Source organism: Fistularia commersonii, chromosome 2 (genome assembly GCF_037954325.1).
Source record: "Fistularia commersonii isolate RoL2024-O1a breed Wild chromosome 2, RoL_Fcom_v1.0, whole genome shotgun sequence".
Taxonomy (NCBI): Eukaryota; Metazoa; Chordata; class Actinopteri; order Syngnathiformes; family Fistulariidae; genus Fistularia; species Fistularia commersonii.
Window position 1 is genome coordinate 23175410 of NC_141285.1, and position 21125 is coordinate 23196534.

A 21125-nucleotide genomic window follows, 5' to 3' on the forward strand; every position below is an offset into this window, starting at 1 on the left:
ACAAACGAGCACATCAGCCCCTTTACTCGGGTTTCCCATCGTCTCTGAACGCGCCCGACGGGGCTTTGCGGCAGTTTCGGGCAAAATACAGCACTCGTGTTACCATGGCGGCACACATATTGGCAGATTTTGCAAACTGGACTGTGTTTTCATCTGCTGGCACCGGAGGGTGAAATACACACTCATACCTGCAGGAGAGTGCGCGTACACACATTTGCATTTTATGAGTCTCACACATATTTTAGCAGTCGAAGTATCATATTATGGTATGTATGGTGCCGTATGTCACCCAGCACAATGCCGACGGGCGGCTGTGCTAACAACTTTAGCATCGCAAACATTCCCAATACATCAATAGGCGCGTCTCTCCAGAAATCCAAGGTGCTCCCAGAGGACGGGGAACAGGGAGATTACACACACACTCACACACACACACATACACACACACACACACACACCAGAAGGGAGGTGGTACCTAACATATTTCTAATATCTTTCCTCATTCCAATTAAATGATGTAGAACAGCTGCATCTCCACAGGTGTCGGACAAACCTTGACTGCACGCGACCATAACAACGGTCTGGATAAAAACCTGATTAGCATTTCCTGGTTTGTTCAAATGCGCGCACGCAACGGTAACGTCTGCACAGGAAACGCTGTCAATCATTCACATCTTGGAGAGAAGGCGGCAAATCCCAACAGCTTTCCCCCCCCCGCCATGCAACTGATGCAAAAGCACGCGAGTGTGCGCTTCAAAAATAAACATACTCTCACTTTCTCTCTCGCTCTCACACACACACACACACACAGTCAACCTACACACTTCCTGTGTGACCTGCTGGGATGTCACAATATATTTGTCAGTGCAACCCCTTCCCATCTCGCACCGAGCTCCGACCGATGCTTTTTTTCCACGACTCCCCTCCTCCTCTTCCTCCTCCAAATCTCTGCAACCTCGTGCTAATTGGCTTTTTTTTTTTTTTTTTTTTTTAAATTAACGCTTATTCAAGCTGGCTTATTGCAGGAAACTGCACTAAGAATATGTAACTGGTGCAATTTTTACACACGCTCGCGAACACGGAGCGAGTTTAGCAGCGGGAGGGGATTTTCTGATGATACATGCAGCAAATTAGCGATGCGCCGATTCATGTTTTAATCATGAGTTTTCTGCTCGGCGGCTTTGCAAATACGGGAGGGATTTACGAATTTTATTGGCTGCATTTAAAAAAAAAAAAAAAAAAACATATTTAGAAAGACAAAAAGCAAAAAGCTGTCTGCGCTCCAGCAAGAGGAAGGTTTGCGTGGACCATCGCAGACATTCGGCGTCATCGCCGCTTTAGTCGGCGAGAGCTAGCCGCTAACCTGAGTGGCAGTGTGTACCGACAGAAAGCCAGAGGAGGGCTAAGCGGATTTTCCGTGTTTTGCCAACATGGAATTTGGAGTTTCAGTCACTTTCACCGAAATGCCTGAATAATTTATAAGCAAGACGGGAGCAAAGTCCAGCGTGGGCTGTAGTACGGGGAGGGCGGCGCAAAAATAGAACAGTGCAGTGTGTGTGTGTTACAGTAGCAGAGACTTGCACGGCGGTTGTTTTGACTAACTGGGTGCAGGTGTTAATATGTCTGTGTGTGTGTGTGTGTGTGTGTGTGTGGATGGATCCTGTCATCACAACAGCATCAAGACACACTCAGGAAACTTTGCAGGTGTGTACAGGAGGTAAGGAAGGGGCCCGTTGGGGTCAGATGTTTGTTATTAGAGAGAGAAATGAAAGTTCAGGGTCATGGTATCCGCTTTGTTTGGATGAAAACAACAAAAGTATCCCGGAAACAGTTTTAGCGATTTTATTTCTACGAGAATCGAAGTGATTATTCAGTACTGTGGAACCTTGACTTCCCGGCGCGTCGACTTTTCCGAGTTACGAGCCATTGACACCCACGTGGCCGCCGCTGTCCGTGAAATGGTGTTTAAAAAGACAATCGGACGCAACACTAGAGAGAATTAAGGAAAAACAGGAGCGTTTTGTGGACTCGTCCATGAAGAGATGGAGAAATTGTTGTCAGTGAGATACGGTGACGGTAAAAACTCCCCCAACTCCTCCACCCGTCTTCCAATAAATACGCTCAATAAAACTCCTTAATTTCTTTGAATTCTCTCATTATGTATTAATTTTTAAACAGTCTTTGTTATTTATACAGTACATTTGTCTTATTTAAAGACACCTCAGTGGAACGGATTCATAGCGTTTCAAATCATTTCACTTGGGAACTTTAATTTGATATACGAGCAAATATACTGCTCAAAAAAAATAAAGGGAACACTTAAGGGAACTAACTTCAATATTATTTTAGTGTTCCCTTAATTTTTTTGAGCAGTGTACACGTGGCACTGGAGGGTCTGGGTGCCGTGTAGCTCGGTTAGCTTAGCACGCTCAACGCGGCTTCCGATCAGAAGATCAAAAATCTCACCTCCTTTATGAATCTTTGAACGGAAACAAAACCTGTTTATTGGGAACTGAGGAGCGGAGAAGCTACGTTAGCTTAGCGAGCTACACTGAATGGGTGAGCTGGTATATTCAATCATTCATGGACCGCAATGTAATGACATTTTGAGCTCTAGTGACAGCATGGAGCAGCTGAAGGAACATTTAAAGAGGTGGAGAAGGACCTGGTGGAGGAGAGGTGGAGGAAGGATGGAACGGGTGGAGAAAAGTGTCTGGGGTTGTTGTGTCCAAACCGGTGTCCAGTTTGGAGATGAAGACGTGGAGGTCGGAGAGGATCGGGAACAAGTCCGTCAGAGGGACAGCGCATGTGAGATGTTCTGGAGATAAAGTCAGACTGAGATGGGTTGGACATGGACAGAGGAGGGATGGAAGAAGAAAACCAGAGAGGAGGTTTATGGATGGACGGAAAGAGGACGGTTAGCGGTGAGGCTTAGATGAAGGCAGATGATTGGCTGTGGAGACCCCATTCACAAAAGTCCTTGAGAAGATCTTTTAAAAGTTAACTCAGAAATGCTTCTTCTGGTTTTCCTTGGAGCATCTCATCGAGCACCTCTGGGTTTTTTTCCCATCTCTCTCTCTCTGAGAGCTCCAACATCTCTCCTTCTCCTCCACTGATCCAAATGAGGAACAGGTCGATGGGTGTCAGCAGACGGCAGTGACCACCACACACACACACACACACACACACACACACACACACACACACACACACACAGTCTGATCTGTGTTCGACATCCCGCGAAACCATTCAACATAAATATGAATCCATTTTAATGGGGTGCCCGCCACGCACCACTCAACGCAAACACCGGAACACACTGTGACAGTGTTTATTCACACACACACACACACACACACACATACAGGATCCCACTCCAATCCCACCTGAAGGCTGCTTAGCGTTTTCCAGCATTTTCCACTGGGCGCCGGCCAGACGTCCTCCTCCCCACCTGGAAGCCGAACACAGAGCGCCTCTGTAGGAGCCCCGGCTGTCTCAGATGTCGCCGCCGCTTAATCTTCTCCAGATTCTTTTGATGCTCACCAGGTTGGAGACCCCAATATCAGCAAACGTACGGATTTATAATAACTTCTGTTATTGTCATTTTGTCTCCCCCGCCTCCCCCCGGAGATGGTACAGAATCATGGGAGATCTTAAGAGAGGGAGAAATGTTGCTGCAAAACTGTCGCTACGAAAGAACCCCACGTGCTAATGGAGGTCTGGTGTCGCAGCAGGGAGACGAGCTACAGCGTATTTTCGAAACGAGAGGAACCTCCGGCTCCGTTTCTCCGAGTGAAAAAACCCGCGGCGGATCTGATGCGACCAACGCTTTAAGGAGGATCTACACAAACGTCTTCAGGTGTAGCTCAAGTCAGAAGTCTGAGGGCTACAGACGTCCGTTCTGCAGCTGCTAGCAGGAAGAGAAGTTCTAAGAAGTGTCCAGCTCTGATGTGGTTCCAGGAAGTAGCCCCCTCCAGGGGATCTTTTAAGCGTTGCATTCCCACAGGCCAAAAAAGAAGAAGAAGAAGAGGCCGACAAGGCCACCATGGAGGTGGAAGCTGCCACGGCGTCCATGGAATAATAACCATGGACTACCAGATGGTTGAAGTGTTTCTATCTTCTATCGAAGAACCGCATTAGCTAACTCCAAACTTATTCTAGCCAAAATGTAGATGTTCCTCTGCGAGCCCTGGAGACCCCTCTGAGGCGTAGCAGGCCAGAAGAGCATTTCTCAAAGATCCTGTCCAAATATTTTTTCAAGAAAACATCTGACCACTGACTACGATAGCTTTTAAAAACAGCAATCCGCAAGGAGCATCTTGGCGTTGCTTATGAGTTCCACTGATCCCCAAGCACCCATGAGTTACTACGGAAGCGTACAAAGGAGCTAAGATGGTTCTAGGACCCGAAGGTCCACGGCCCCTGGTTCCTCTTTAGTCCCAAAGCACCAAGTAACGGACTACTTCCTGAAAAGGCTCGAGGAACCGCAAAGTTACAGTGACGACACTCTGCGGGAGGTCCGGCAGAAGGCACAAACCAGTGGCCTGCACACACTTGTCCCTTCCTTAACCTCATCAGACACTGACAGTGAAGTTTCTGATAGAAACAAACAGGTTCTCTATCGTGCAGCACATTTTATCTCCATCCAAACTCTGTCACGGTTTCGTAAAAGCAGCTGTCAGGAAGCGGGGGTCGGACTCGTCGTCGAGTCTGGAAGTTTTCCAGCGCCCGGCGCTGTCACAAGACATCGCACCACCGCGATAGGACACTCGTCGGGAGACATAAAGAGAGGTCACTTTCCAGCGTTTGGTAAGGTCGCTCTGTCTGGCCCTATCAGCGTGAAGGGTTCACGGCCGCTCAAAGAGAATGACGAGCGGGTTTGAACTGGCGGGCTCTGCAGAGGGCCGGAGGCGGATCGACGGGTCGGATGTCGATACACCTTAGCGCGGTGGGGATCGATGTACGAAGGAGACGAGTCAATCAATCGCGCATACATCTCCACGTCTCATCCGTCAGACACGATAACAAATATTCAGCTCCAACGACGCCTGCGGACTCAGATGCAGCGTCTGCCCTCAGAATACTGCTAGAGAAGCACCGAGACAGTCAAGAGGGAGCCACATTGTGTCTTTGTAGACCTAGAAAAGCATAAAACAGGGTACAAGAGAGGAACCGTATGAGGAAGTCTGGAGTAACAGAGAAGTATATTAGACTGGTGCAGGACATGTATGCTGGGTATGAGGCAGTGGTGAGATGTGCTGTGGGTGGGAATCAGGAACCAGCTCTGAGGCCCTTCTTGTTTGCTGTAGTGATGGTCAGGCTGACAGATGAGGTTAGATAGGAATCTCCATGGACCATCATGTTTGCAGATGACATGTTGAACTGTAGTGAGAGCAGGGAGAAGGTGGAGGTATGCTCTGGAAATGAGATGAATAAAGGTTCTGTGAGGTTCTGTGCATCTGTGAGAATGAGAGGTGCCCAGGTAGAACAGTGAAGCTACAGGGAGTGGAAATCAAGAAGTTGGAGGACTTTAAGTACTTCGGGTCACTCAGAAGGTCAGAGCAGCCAGACTTAGATGGTTCGATCATGTACAGAGAAAGGATAGTGAATATATTGGTAGAAGGATGCCGGGCAGGCCTAGAGGAAGATCAGAGAGAAGATTTATGGATGGAATAGGTTTAGATGGAGGAGGTTGACTCCCTGTGGCGACCCCTGAAGGGAACAGCCGAAAGGAAAAAAAAAGAAGAAGAGGAAGAAGAAGAGCGACACCACAAACAGGAAAAGCAAACAAAGCCTTGGATAATATCCATCAAAGATGGCTGAGACGTCACAGGAAGGCAGACAGGGGAGGAATCGTCTCCAGCGCAGCGCACGACGTAGACCGTGGCTGGAACCCGTTCCAGCAAATGTGATTAGCCCGACGCACGCCATCTCATTAGGAGATTAGATCTTAATGTCGGCGCTGTTTGAGTGTGGGAGCACTATTTGGCAAGGAACCAGCCCAGATGCTGAGCGGCGGCTCGTTTCATAACGCAGCCCCATCAGCGGATCTCTGCGGCTCCGCTGGGGATTCATGAACACTGTGTAATCTGCAGAGATATTTGTAACATCCCCACATATCACACACACACTCACACACACACACACACAAGCTGTTTTTTTTTTTCCGAAAACACATTGACTCAAGAGCATCTGTTTCCACAGAACTAATTAAAGGATCAAGCAGGACACTTTCTTTTATCCACAGTGAGCTTTCTTTTGTTTGCTTATCTATGATGAAGTGTGTTTCGAGATCTGTGTGTGTGTGTGTGTGTGTGTGTGTATCTCAAAACTCACTTCGCCTGTTGGCCAATCGCAAAACAGCAGGAATTCAACTGAAACAATTAGCGATAATTGACCTGAAAATGAAAAGCGGAACGGAAAGCAAGTGAAGGATGGGCGACAAATAACTTTTGTAAACGCAGGACTTTGACTGACAGCAGCTAAAAAACAGGAAATAATTCTTAATGAAAGGAAATACAAGTCGACCAATACAAAATAACAATTAACAATGTATATCCCTATGTATGTATGGTGTGAGCCCCGTTTATCGGCCAAGCGTGTGCATAGATTTCCCTAAAACGGCTCTGGTATGCAAACATTATACATTTTTCCAGCCTGATCCCAACGTGCATCATCACACGTATCTCCACCGAGATCCTTAAAACCACCGTCGGCCCACTTGATTTTCATCCGCCGGCCCCGAATCACCAGATTAGTCAAGAACAACGAGTTTTAGCGGATCGCAGTCCGAGGCAGCTCATGTAACAGCCGGCAGGAAATTATACCCTGCGGTGGTTTCTCCGTGGAGACGGCGGGGTTACGAACTTCTGTTTGCAACGAAAACGGAAAAAAAAAAAAAAAAAAAAAAAACAGAAATAAGAATACCGCTCTACTCCAGTTTCGGTGCGACGGGTGATGTCATGAAAATGACAAACATTAGGAAAAATCGCTTGAAAGTACATGGATTTAAAATCTGTGATTTAAAAAAACAACAACACACATTTCTCTCCCCCTGGAGGAGCACGGAAGCACCTCCGTTATCCGCTCATCACAGGGAACGAATCAAGTCGGGATTCGAATCGAAACGCCATTCGGCGACCGGACGCCTCGCCGTACTCGTGACCTCCGCCGCTCGAACCCGGCGTTTGAAAACGCACCTTTACGGAGCCTTCGTGTCGCTGTCGCACGGCGAATTCACACCTGAGGGGGGAAGATCCACCACTACGTCAGCGCCGGACGGTAAATAGACCGGTCCGCTATGTGTGTGTGTGTGTGTGTGTGCGTGCGTGTGTGTGTGTGCGTGCTGAATCAACTTTATCCTTCCTGTTGTCCCCGGGTCAAACGTGACCCAGAGAGGACAAAAGCTGCAAAGTCAACAGGAAGCCAACGGGGAGGGGAGGGGCGGGTGTGTGTGTGTGTGTGTGGGGGGGGGGGGGGGGGCTAGCATGACGCCGCTAGCGCTATGAATGTTTGGGGGACGTAGTGGCGTGGAGGTCCGCGGCTGAACTGTGAAGCGAGGACAAAAAAAAAAAAAAAAGCAGATGGACGGAGAGGAGAGACGGGAGGCCGCTTCAAATGTCTGGTTGCTAGGATACCGACTGTCAGAGCGAATGAGAGGGTGAACGTTTCTCTACACTGTGTTAGAATGACGGAGTGAACCGTCGCGCGTCCGTGATCTGCCGGTCCGGATCGGACGCCGCCTCTCGCCCAATCACAGCGAGGAACAGCTGCAGCGAACGAACGAGCGAACGAACAATTCAATCGGCAGGAGATTAACTACCGAAAGGCAAACGCTCTCATAGGAGAACCTCCTCCAGAACCATGTTTTGTATCTTCTGCCCTCATTCAACCCTCTCCAGATCTTCCCAGTGTTTCCTAAACACTCTGAGAGAGAGTTATTGTTCCGCCGGTGCAGCCGATCCAAACTGTGGGAGGCCGAGGTCGCCGGCAGATGTAACGACTTAACCTCGCCGACCCCGGCCGTCCCGCCCCGGCAAATAAAACGTCCACATCCGGCGGCGCCTCCTCCCCTCCTACCCCTACCCGCCTCCGACAGCTCCACTTCCTCCTCCGGTTCTCACAGCGAAGCCGCTCCTCCGGTAGCGTGATCACGCCGGAAGGCCTTCGCGAGAAAGAACAGGAAACCCGTCGGGTGGAGGAATCGAGGGGTTTCCCTCATGGGAGGAACATCTGAGGATGGGGAGTGGAGGTCGTGGACTCGGAGGTGGAGAAGAAACCCCGCCGGAGCAGAACGTTGCATTCACGCTCTCACAGTGGAGGGCTGGCTGACCTTCTCTGAGGGCCCCACATGTGCCTGGAGCTCCACAGTGTTACATAAAGACCGAGGGGAGAGAGGACAAACACACACACACACACACACACACACACATAAATACGGTGCGGCGTTCGATGCGCGGAAGCCTCATCTGGAAATCCGAGAACCTCCGAGGCGGATGCGTGTCTGGCGGCAACAGGTGGTGGCGGAAATCTCGCGGGATTTCGCGTAGCGTTGGTGCGTTCGAGTGCAAAAGTCACACGGCGCTCGGAAGTGTGTCGTGCATGCGTGTACTCACACGAACGCGTGGTAGATGAACGCCCACTCCCGCGGTCTCTCCAGCACGTTGTAGAGGTAGTTCTGCAGCCAGCGGTAGCGGGCGTTCCTGCGGCCGCCCTGCGCGCTGTAAGTCAGCGGCTTCCCGAGCAGGCTGAGCCGGGCGCCCTGCTTCCGCTCCGCACCTGCCGGCGGTGGCGGCGGCGGCGGCGGCTGCGGCTGCGGCGGGCCGTCCATCCCCGCCCCGCGCTCCACATCCCCCGCCGCGGAGCTCTTCAGCCAGAGCCCGCCGGAACCGGAGCAGGAGCCGCCGCGGTCGTCGCCGGTGTGGCTCCGCGGCATGGCACCACCGGCGCGGGGGGACCGGCGGACATCCAGGGAGGGGGAGGGGAGGGGAGGGGAAGTGCGTCCGCTTCCGGCCGGGGTTCGGGACGCCTCTCTCCGGGAGCGGTGGAGGAGGCTAGGCGGTCATCTCCGTTCCGCCGGGGGAGTCACCGGCCCGGTCGGACAGTCGGTGCGTCTGCGCGGCGGCGCGGCGGAGTTTGGTTATGAAGGAGAAGATCCATGGAGACATTTGGCGAAAGAGAAGGAGGAGGAGAGGAGAGGAGAGCCCCCCCTCCCCTCTCTCTCTCTCTCTCTCTCTCTCTCTCTCTCTCTCTCTCTCAAACACACTCCCACAGTGAGTTATTTTCCTTTTACGCACGCCGGGTGCCAAGCGCAGGGGCTCTTGACGCGCGCTTCGAAGACGTCAAAAGCCGCCCCTTGAATGAATAAACAAAGAGTGTGGACTCAAAAAAATTAAAAACAAAATAAGAAATAAAACTGGCAACTCCGCTGCAAACTTTCCTCCAACGGAACCGGACGCGTCCCCCCCGACGTGCAGCGGCTGCGTCACCGTCCGGCCCTGCTGACCGACCATGTGACCCGCGGAGGGGGGAGACCGGGAGACGGCCCCGGGCCTCAAGACGCATCGGGGAAGGCGGAAAAACAATCAAAACAAATAAACACTCATGGAAAAACACACCGAATAACCCGGTTTTGAGGTTAATCTGTGTGTGTGTGGGGGGGGGGGGTAAATATGTAGAAAAATAGCTTAAAAATGAGTGAGCGAACAATTTATACTTTCATAAATAGTTTAACTAAAGTACGGAGCAGATTATAATCGAGATTAAACTTTTGAATCTTTTAATCCCCCACTTCTCTCGCAGCTTTCAATCGTTTTACTCGTTTCTGCGCCGGCGTGTGTTTTTATGGCTCAAGTCTGCCCCCTAGTGGTCAAAATGTGGTATTGCAACAGGTTGGTTACGTGGTGGCGTTGTACGCGTCATCAAGCACGTGCGACGCACTTCTGCGAGCGCGTGCAGATTACAATTAATCGATCGATCGAATAATTGTTTCGTCGATTAATTCCGTTTCATTTTCAAATGATACACGCGGGCGGGCGGGATTTTAAAACAGATAAAACAGTGTGTGCACGCGCGCACACACACACACACACACACACACACACACATACATACACACATACACATACTCATACACGCACACAAACAAACACACATACACATACATACACACACGCATGCGCAAAAAGAATTAATGCATGGACGCCCTATTGTTTTGTTTTTGTTTACATGTCAAATACATCACGGCGCGTTCCGGATCGATTAGATTAATTTAGTATATTTCTAAATTTTACAATACAATAGACTTTTTTTGCACAACACTGTAGAAATTTGTACTAGACTGTATATATTGTACATAGTCAAATTCTTCCAACTGTGACAATTGAATTTCCCCGAATAGAAAAGCTTTCAAGACAATTTTATAGTGCATTAAAAAAGAATAAAGTGAAATATAGGCACATCTGTCAACCTCACCTCACACAAATGCACACGATTCTGAAAGACGCATTTAAAAAAACAACATAGCAGTACTATATAATATAATATAATATAATGTAATGTAATGATATATAATATAATATAATATAATATACTCTTCTGCACTTTGCAGAGTGCCATTGCTGCTCACAAGCATCCCAATTTTGCACTATCTCCACCTCTACTTACCACTATTATCCGTGCAATACTTATATTTACACACCTTACCCATCCATCATCTCTTTTTACTACTCTGCCTTCTACTTCCTTCAACCATCCTTTGCACCAGGCATTTCTTTTATTTCACTAGCATACTTTTTAAAATATATTTCTATCCATATTGTACATTATCTCGTTGTTTTGTACCTATATCCTTTTATGAATATTTATGTCTATTATTGCTGTGTGCACGCTTTTTCAGATGAATTCCGCCACCATGGGACCAAGAAGTCCATCTTATCTAAGATAAGAAAAAAAATAAATAAATGAATAAATAATAATATCAATAATAGTAATACTACTACTACTACTATTTACAATAATAATAATAATAATAATAATATCAATAATAATAATAATAATGCCACTACTACTACTACTACTACTACTACTACTAATAATAATAATAATAATAATAATGCGTTTAATGATGCGTTTACGGGGTCAATTAGTGTTAATTGGCAGGAATTCAGAACCCCGGACAGCGACGCTATACTGGACTGGATGGAGAGAGGGAGAGATAGAAAGAGAGAGAGGGAGAGATAAAAAGAGAAAGAGAGAGATAAAGAAAGAGAGAGAGATAGAGACAGAGACAGAGAGAGAGAGGGAGGGAGCAGCTCGGGATTAGTCGTCCAGGTTGCGTGGGATTACGGCGCTGCGCGTTTATTTTCCACGCACACACTTCCGCTCGGTCCCTCCTCTTCATCACACCTGCGGTCCCGTTCCCGCAAACGCACGCAGGCCGGATTGATGGAAAGATGGCGGACGTCCCGCAGCTCGTCCGGATCGGGATCTCCCTGAAGATGCTGCCGAACGGCACCGCCGTTTATTTCAAGTCCGACGGCGCCCGCTTCGGTCAGACCCGGACCATCAAGCTGCTCACCGGATCCAAGTACAGCATCGAGCTGGTCGTCAAACCCGGAGCCGTGGAGGCCACGTAGGTACCCCTTCACCCCGCCCCCCGATAGATAATCGATACATGTGTTTTCCGGTGTTTTCTTTTTTCATCCGTGCGCCACGCATGCAGGTGTGTTTTTTGCAATTTCTGGTGAAAATAGAGGATGTCAGTCGCTTCCGGATTTCAATTTGAGCCTTCTGGATTTTTTTTTTGTTGCAAAATTCGGATCCGGATTTCCGGAAGCGCTCGCTCAACAAGTCAAGTCTCATTTTTCCGAGCTGCACTTGAAGGCACCATAAAACCCCGCGATTGGCTGCGCGTCAAATCCGGCGCAGATTAGGACTGCATGGTTTGGGGGGTTTCTCTCTATGTGTGTGTGTGTGTGTGTGTGTGTGTGTGCTGATGATGTAACGGCCCTCGGTTGTGTTTCCATCCCCAAATAAGGCTCAGAATCCGAGTCCGAAAAAGCCAAACAGAAGGCAGGAGCGGAAGTAGGTCACACAGGAGCTGTTGGCGGGAAACCAGGGCGGGTCGTCACTATGGTGATACACACTGTTTATTCCCGGGGGTTATTTGTCCTCACACACATTTCAAGCTCTACTTCTCAAGCGTTTGCGTACGGTAACACCTTCACTCGGGAGTGTAATTGGTTCTCCATCTTTTGCTCGTATATCAAAGTTCCCTATTGAAATGAATTGAAACGCGATTAATACAATTTTAAAATGAGCAAAATGTGCTTTAGAAACGACGAAAAACATCTATAATTCATGATAAAAGAGAATGAAAGAAATACACTGGTTTTATAAGTGTATTTACCTTGAAGATTGGATGAAGGAGGAACTTAGCATACTAGCTACGCACTTAATGCTACAATGTTGCTAAATGTAACTTGCACACTTTGCTAAACTTTATGTCTAAACTCCATTTATGGATGGAGTGAGGCACACTCGTCCCTACTTCCACCTCTCCAGATGCTGTCACTAGAGATCTCAGTCTCATCTGCAAACATCGCGATCCATGAAAGATTGAATACACCAGCTCTCCCCTCCAGTGTGACTTGCTAAGCTAACGTAGCCTCCCGTCTCCGCTCCACAGTTAGCAATCAACTGCTTCTATTTCCGTTCAAAGATTCAGAGAGGAGGTGACATTTTTGATCTTCTGATCGGAGGCTGTGTTGAGCGTGCTAAGCTAACCGAGCTACACAACACCCAGACCCTCCGGTGCCATGTTTATACTTGCTAGCGTATCACATGATCCAGTTCCAAACTGGAATGAACTAAAAAGCTATGAATCTGTTCTAGTTCGGTGTTTTTAAACAAGGCAAATGTACTGCATAATTAACAAAAATGGTTAAAAAATAATACATAATGAGAGAATGCAAAGAAATATTGGGATTGTATTGTGTGTATTTACTGTGGAAATAGTTAGAGGAGGTTGGGTTTTGTTCATTTGTTGCTCTATCCTTCACTTACTGGCTCCACACTTAATGCCATAATGTCGCTAAGTGTAACTTTGCTACACTATATACTCTATTCACCCCATTTATCTCACGACAACAACTTCTCCGTCTCTTCACGGAACGAGTCCACGACGTGCGCAACCCGCTTGTGTTCTTTCATTATTCTTTCTGGGCTACCTAATGGCGGCGGCGTGTCCCACTGTCTTTAAACGCCACTTGCTTCGTGGGTGTTAACGGCTCACAAAATCAGATGTGGGCTCGAATCACAAAGCGAAAAATGCGCTGAGCGACGGCTCTCAGAAAACAGATGCACTCGGAAGTCATCGTTTTGCTCAATAAGAGTAATAACCAAGTAACAACCCCGTTATAATGCTGATCAGTGATGCGCAGGCAGGGGAGGCAGGTGAGGCTCTGCCTCACCTGTAATGATGAAACAAAAAACAGTGATAAAGTAAGATAAATATTAACATTTTTACACTAATCTGATTTAGAAATGTATTTTCTGTATGACTCCAACCATGTTTTAAATGTTCTCAAGAACAAAATCTCTGAATTCGCCCATTTCCTGATCAAATGTAGGTGAAGGTGCAGCAGCTGAGCTCGCCTCTGCACACACAGTCCCTCACAAACTGTGATTGTTTCTGTTACTAAGCATGTCACCAATAGAAAATTTGTACACAGATTTATCTTATATTAAACATAATAAGAAACACCACGGCGTTCTGCAAGCGGTGTAATTCTTTAGCGTGAGTGTGTGATACAAATTATTCCCCGAAAATGAACCGTAGAGAACAGTCATGAGGTGAGGCGGACAATACCGTGCCTCACCTGAAGGGGGCGTGAGTGTGCAGGTGCTTGATACTAGAGGATAAGATTAATGAAATATATTTAAAAAAACACGGAGGACTTTTACGTCAAAGTAGCAGAGCTTTTCGTGGAGAACTACATACCCGTGGACTTCATACAGAAATAAAGACCACAAATTCTTTTCTAAAAAAAAAAGAGACGAGACTATCGGGAATAAGAAACGCTTTTGAGTTCTTACAATTGTAAATATTGCGTCAAAGGAAGTCATGTCCAGCTTTGAGTCACGCCCCTTTAGAAATGGGATTTCCCGCGAGCTGATGGGGGGAATGTGCTCTTTCCTCTGATCCCGTCCCCCCTGCGGCCTGCAGGTCCATGAGCGTGGGCGGCGTGACCTTCCCGCTGGAGCGCCAGTCCAAAGACCCGCAGTCGGCGGTCTACTCTGGCCTGTACGATACCGAGGGAGTGGCGCACACCAAGAGCGGGGAGAGGCAGCCGGTTCAGATCAGCATCCAGGTAGTGACACGCACACGCGCACACACACACACACACACACACACACACATACACACACACGCACGCACGCACACACACACGCACGCACACACACACACACACCAGTTGGTCCCGATTGGTTAGCATTGTGCACAGCAGCTCTGCAGGTATCTGCTTGTGTGTGAACGTGATCAGGTGTTATATACCGTAATTTCCAGACTATAAGTCGCTGCAGATATAAGTCGCACATGGCAAGAAATGCATTTAAAAAAAAAAGAAAAAAAAAACATATCGCGCCGAAATAGAAGTCGTATTTTTGTATTTTGAGCTCTGATTTTTATGAAATCACAGCGCAAGAACATCTTGAAAGGCAAGTGATAATAATAACACTAGAATAGAGAACAACCGGTTGAATAGGTGTCTGGTATTAACAGTTATTCAGATACCTAGCATAAACAACATAGCATAACAAGTCATTTATATTCATCGTCATGGCAACGAGCTGGGCGTGGAGACGTAACTGCATCATCGACAAGCCTTTCCCGGCAGCATGTCGTCCAAGCGCCCATTTGTGAACTTGTTCCTCTAGCTGCAGCCGTCTAGCTTTTATTTTTTTTTGTTTTCGCCAGTCCCTCACAAGTTTCACGCTCACTCCAAACCTTCTCCCAATTACCGTTTTCAACTGCGTATTTGACTTACTTGCAGCTTGTAATCTGCAGAATATGATTTTCTTTTGGGGGCATTTGTGTTCAGTCTTTCACATAACGTTCGTCACATGACGAACATGCGAAATTCTGTATTTTAAAATATAAAAACCTTGAAAAAAAGTGCAACTTAAAAATATGACAGGTGGAGGCCATGATTGTTCTCCCATATGTCACAAAGGTACAGGTCAGTCGCCATCTCATCTCACTGAGATGAAGCTCAAAACATGAATCCTGATTTGTGGGAAATACAACAAATATGATAAAAAGCGTTAAATGACATTACAATGTAATGCAGTTATTCCATTGAGTCTTTAAAAATCTCACGTCTAAAGCGTTGCATTTCCATTTACGTCTCAATGCACTTCTTTTCAAAAAGCGTTTTGTTTTTTTGTGTCGCCAACAAACACAAAAACACTGCAGTTTCAAGCGCACACACACCTTTTTTTTTACGTCCGAGTTTTCTCTGCAGGCTTCCACTCCTTATGATTATTATTTAAATATTCTTATTTCACGCAAAGAGCAACCTGACGTGATCTGATCACAGTGACTGGCGCTAATGAGGAAAGCAGATTAACCCAATGAATGAATCCTCGGTGTTCTTCTGCTCAGATCGAGTCATCCTCTATATCTAAAAAAACGTTTCATAACAAAGGGACTATATGAGTTGCCTCTCACACACACACACACACACACACACACATACAAACCCTCATTCTTCTTCCCAGATTCTCCCAGGATGAGCCGAGTCTTGTCTTTCAGCCCAAAAATCACCCGTAAAGTTAATTCCTGTGGGCGGGTGGGCGAGTGAGGGTCTTCACCCCGATGCGCAGATGCTGGACGGAAGCAGCTGCTGCCGCTCCGGCTCCACCATCTGGCGCAAATGTGTGTGTTTTCCTTTTTTTTTCCCGTCAACTGACAGCAGCAGCGGCTCTCATAGCGTGAAACATTTGAACCCAGGAAGGGATGGACAACTCGCGAGGGCATTTTGAAGAAAGGGAAATAGAAATCTTCAAAAGTACGAGTCATGACTCTCACAGAATTCCTCCATCAGTGAAGGACTATCTGTGTGTGTGTGTGTTACCCATCTGTTAACGCCCACGGGCCTCTGGGATCCTCTAGTATGTGTGTGTATCCATCTGTGCAGTCTGCATGCTTCATCTTCGTCATTCTGCATGCTAAAATATGTATTTTCTCTTGTTCATTATCCAAGTATCCACAACAAACCCTTTATAATCTCACATTGAAGCAGGTTTGTGACGTTTATAGAGGTGTTTCCACCTCTGCAGGCAGTGTTTTTACAGAAAACAGGGGGAAAATTCCTTGTTAAATTAGTGGACCAGTGTATGGCTCTAAATGTGTGTTGTTGGAAATAGAAAATGACTTTTGTGATTTTATCTTAGTGAGGAAATTAGGCTCTGAGAGGCTCGAGGGAATAATATATAACAGACTAATCCCGGGCTGTGTGAACCTCAGCTAAGGCTAATAATGCTAACAGGAAATCAGCACAGATTAAAATGACTTTGCAGCCGAAATTAAACACACTAAGGTGACGTTACGTAAATTCTCGAACACACGCACACACACACACACACACACACACACACACACACACGCTGCATGGACGTGTTGAGATTAATAGAGGGGAATTAATGCGTCTGAATTCTAGGATGTGTGTCATTGGCGCCCTCTTGTGGCGAAAATTAACATTACAAGAACAAATAAAAGGGCGTTTTCCACTGATGATTTACAAAGTAAAGTTACTTACTCTAACACACACAAATGTGCAAAATGAAAAACCAACGTAACACCAGAAAGTGCAGCAACAGATGTGTGTGAGGGTTTGTGTTTCTGACTTTAGTCCACTCCCATTGCTTGCACAGTGCGCTTTTTAAAATGTACACAAATAGAAGTTGAAATACACACTTCTATCCCAGTAGGACCGCTATCAGATCGCCACTTTTCACACAAACGCAAAGACTCTGTTGGACGTCGTGTCAGCCGGTTTATTCTATGTGTTTTCTCCGTGCACAGTTCACCGAGGCAGGCACCTTTGAAACGGTATGGCAGGTTAAGTACTACAACTACAACAAGAGGGACCATTGCCAGTGGGGAAACAGCTTCAACAGCATCGAGTACGAGTGCAAGCCCAACGACACGCGAACGCTCATGTGGGTCAACAAGGAGACGTTCATCTGACCGAACGCCGGGCGCCTGTTCCGCTGCGCTCGGGGTGAAATGTCTCGGAGGGTGTGCCCGTTTGCTTATTTACCATCCCCGATCCTCTCACCGCCGAACGTCATCCGACTGTTAACTGTTAAACGTGGTGTTGCCTTTTTTTTTTTTTAACTTTTTCTGTTTGTCCCATAAACATGTCAGACCTCTCGGGCGACACGCTTAGCTTAATCATCCAAATACTCCAGCCCGAGTTACAACACCAGCTTGCCCTGGAGTGTATCGTCCCATCTCTTGCAGTGCAGTGGTATGTTTATGTGTCGGTACGTGTACATGTGAGTAGGTGATACAAATGGTGCTCGTACAAATGTCTATATTTATCTCCGCCCAGAGAACTTCCTGATTGAGCTGTGTGCTCGCGGGATGCAGGTTGGGTGCGGCTCAAAATCAAGTCCTTCTGTTTTTAACAGGTAAATATAGTACATTTATTTCTCAGGTAACGTCACGTGGACCTGTGCGTGCAAAAGTCAAGATGATTTTTGCAGTTCTGGCGGACAGGACTGGGGATACCATCATATCCAGAGACCTATAATAAACAATTACATATTATATATATGTTGAAATATTATAGTCAGACCTGTTAGATGCCCAGCCCTTTTTCCAGACATCGACTTTTTGCATCCATTTTCTAAATGCACTATTCACAATGGATATTTTTGATTTGAGTGATATACTGTAATTCCCCTTTGTAAAGTGTGTGTTCTCTCTACCTCTTCCAAACCTAGATGTCTGATAATGTTAATGTTATTATTATTGTCATCATCATTATTATTATTATTGTTATGTTTATTATTATTGTGTTCATTATGACCGTCACCACAGCAATAATAATTCCAATAATAATAATAATAATTTTAATGATAACGGTCAGGACTGTGAACTATTTTTTCTATCTCTTGTAGTAATTGTTGCAGTATATATTTGTAAAAATTGTATTTTTTTTTTTTTTTTTGTACACGTTAGATGGTGGAACATTCTGGATGAAATATCTTCCATGAATTGATCTATGCAAGAAATCAGTGCAAACTCTAACAGTGAGCGGTTGCTACTTGGGTTTGATGTTACTGCTATGACTCCAATGTGAAAGTGTTGTGTTACAGAGAGTAAAAAACATAAAGACTGTGTCAACTGTGTGTGTCTTTATTTGAATGTGTTTTGGGAGAATTTTTTTTGCAAAATTCACGAATCTAGTAGTCAGTTGTTGTTATTGTAATACAATAACAACATTTCATTGTTTGCATGTCACTGTCAAAATCTGCTAAATGTATCTTTATTTCTGACTAGAAACACTGTTATTTGCCAATAATGGGGGAAATGCCTGGAGAACGTATGCGATAAATGCAACTGAAATTCATTCATTCACTCATTCAAAAGCTCCGGCCCTTATCCTGCACACTGACTGAGGGCAAGCAAACATAGACTTACGCATAGGGACCATTCACCCTCTCATTTGCATGCCATATAAAGACACATGACTTTTGATTCTTGTAGTTCAACTGTCATACAGAGACGTACAGCTATTTAATCATTCATTCACGCATCATGTGGAGCAAGGGGGGCCAATTCTTTTTTTCCCAAGGGGCCATATGAGATACCTGAATAGTGAATAGTGATAACTTAAACTTGCTTCTGCTCAAGATTAATTATGCCCCATTGTAAAAGGCAGTAAATTACATGTCCTGACTAGCTGCTACTGGTTATCTGAATAATAAAATACCAAACAATGCAAACAAAATCAATCATTACATCAGTGTTCTCAGAGGGTCTAATGTGTTGACCTTCACAAACACTAAAAAGGTGTTTAGCAGTAGGCTAAAGACATGAAATTGATCAATTTGATACATAAAAGAAAAAAGTGCTTTGTATTATATGATAACATATTACTGCTGCAGAGTTCAACAAATACGCCTTAGTAAACTTTCTGTTCGAAAAGTGCATACTTTTTTGGGTGGTTTTGTAGGATATGGCGTAAGTTGCCTTGAAAGCTGCATTTCTTGGTGTGCAAAGCTTTATAAAAAATACCCTTTGTTGGTTTTGCGGTTTTGATGGCAAAATATCTGACTTCCTTCACCAGACAAGTCTTTGCATTCTACCTTCATGTTTGGTCCCGTGTTGACAATTCAAATTATAATCCTTATACAAAGAAATATTAGCGGTCCATGTTTTGTTGAAGACAAGCATTAACTTCTTTTTTTTTGATGCACATGCGTCCTAACGTTAAAAAAAAGGGAACTGCTTTCTCAATCAAAGCAACACATTGGTATAACATTAACAAAATTTTTTTTTTTTTTTTTCGTTCATGTTCTGACTGACCTTTCACGGGCCAGGCACGGGCCGTAAAACAACTTAAAACCTTTCGCTCTGTCATTGAAATAATAATATGTATAATAATGTGAGAAGATGAGTGACACATGAGTTTCTTCTGTGGCTGATTCTCCGAGTGGGTGAATGGATGAGGGCATGCTGTGTAAACCGCTCTTTTATTACATCGTAAGTCTCACCTGTCCTGTCTGCAGACTGTCTTTTTAAGTCCGGCCCCGCTTTATCTCTAAATCTCGCCGTGGCTTACAACACTAAGCGTGGATTTAGTGGCTGTGCACAGGGCCAAGTCTGTGCTATTGACGAACAGACTTAAGAGTCACAGGGATTAGTGTCAAATTGAGTCCATCTGCCAGTTTTACACATGGTGCTGTGAGGACATGCAGTCCGACCACAGTCACGTCGGCCTCCGGCTATGGCCACTTAACGTTCAGTCCAAACCTCATTTTGTAATTATAGCATCATTATGGCTGTTAATGATATGAAAATATAATAAAAAAATAAAATAATTCTAATAGATTTGAGGCTCAGTGGGTGATGCCAGGTTAAAAAAAATAACTGAAAATCAGCGAAAATTCTCTGCAAATAACAGAGAAAGAATGGAAAACTTGGGGAAAACAACGAAAAAAAACACACCAGACAATACAAATACACAACAACAACACAGAGAGATGGATGGATGGATAAATGGATGCTATATTCTGGTGTTTCCTTGCAGACCGTTAGCTAAAAAAAAGATTTTATGTACGAAAATAAAATAAAGTATATTAAATAAAAAATCTATGATATGAAAAAGACACGCAATCCGTTCAAATATGTTGATGGAAGAGTGCATTGGTGTCGTAAAATGCAGAAAAAAATGTAGCTTTTATGATCATTAAAAATCTACATGAGGCGATCGATGCATATATTTATCATAGCTTATATGTAAAGAGGAGGATACAGAGAGTAGAGGAGGATACAGAGAATAGAGGAGGATACAGAGAATAGGGTTAGATGGCGAAAGTTGACTAGCTGTGGCGACGACCCCTGACGGGAAAAACCGAAAGAAGAAGAAGAAGATATACAGGACTGTCTCAGAAAATTAGAATATTGTGATAAAGTTCTGTATCTTCTGTGATGCAATTAAAAAAACTAAAATATTTTTTCATGATATTCTAATATTGTGAGATAGGATTGTTGAGTTTTCTTAAGGTGTAAGCCATAATCAGCAATATCAAAATAATGAAAGGCTTGCAATATTTCAGTTGATTTGTAATGAATCCAGAACGTATGACATTTTGGTTTTTGTAATTGCATTACAGAAGATAAAGAACTTCACAATCACAATATTCTAATAGTCTGAGACATCCCTGTATATTTTGGAGGAGGAACCCCCTGTTGATGCAGTACCGCCTGTCGACCAGCAGGGGGCGCCCGTTCACAAACCACTCGATGAGGCGTAATAAATAGTAGAACCGGGAGGACCCGGATGTACAGTACGGTTCTGTTGCCTGCTTGTCAAACGGAGCCTCCT

At 45.5% G+C, this 21125-nt stretch overlaps 2 protein-coding genes across 2 annotated transcripts in view; one reads left to right on the forward strand and one right to left on the reverse strand.

The window, feature by feature from the left end:
* kcnq5a (potassium voltage-gated channel, KQT-like subfamily, member 5a) overlaps positions 1–9055 on the reverse strand; it is a 101417-nt gene extending 92362 nt beyond the window's left edge. Inside the window, exon 1 of the mRNA XM_086173793.1 lies at positions 8616–9055. Coding sequence (XP_086029919.1) covers positions 8616–8935 — 320 coding nt within the window. The 5' untranslated portion in view covers positions 8936–9055. The remainder of the gene's footprint in view (positions 1–8615) is intronic.
* Positions 9056–11296: 2241 nt separating this feature from the next.
* Positions 11297–18404, forward strand: cnrip1b (cannabinoid receptor interacting protein 1b). Its single transcript, XM_086173559.1, has 3 exons — positions 11297–11632; positions 14228–14372; positions 17090–18404. The coding sequence occupies exons 1-3, from the start codon at positions 11454–11456 to the stop codon at positions 17252–17254; spliced, it is 489 nt and encodes a 162-aa protein (XP_086029685.1). The 5' UTR covers positions 11297–11453; the 3' UTR covers positions 17255–18404.
* The last annotated feature ends 2721 nt before the right edge of the window (positions 18405–21125 follow it).

Bases quoted from the DNA above. Each gene is read 5' to 3' on its own strand.
- cnrip1b (XM_086173559.1), top strand. From the start codon at position 11,454: ATGGCGGACGTCCCGCAGCTCGTCCGGATCGGGATCTCCCTGAAGATG. The intron at 11,633-14,227 runs GTAGGTACCCCT...TGCGGCCTGCAG, and splicing joins CCCGGAGCCGTGGAGGCCAC to GTCCATGAGCGTGGGCGGCG. The intron at 14,373-17,089 runs GTAGTGACACGC...CTCCGTGCACAG, and splicing joins CGGTTCAGATCAGCATCCAG to TTCACCGAGGCAGGCACCTT.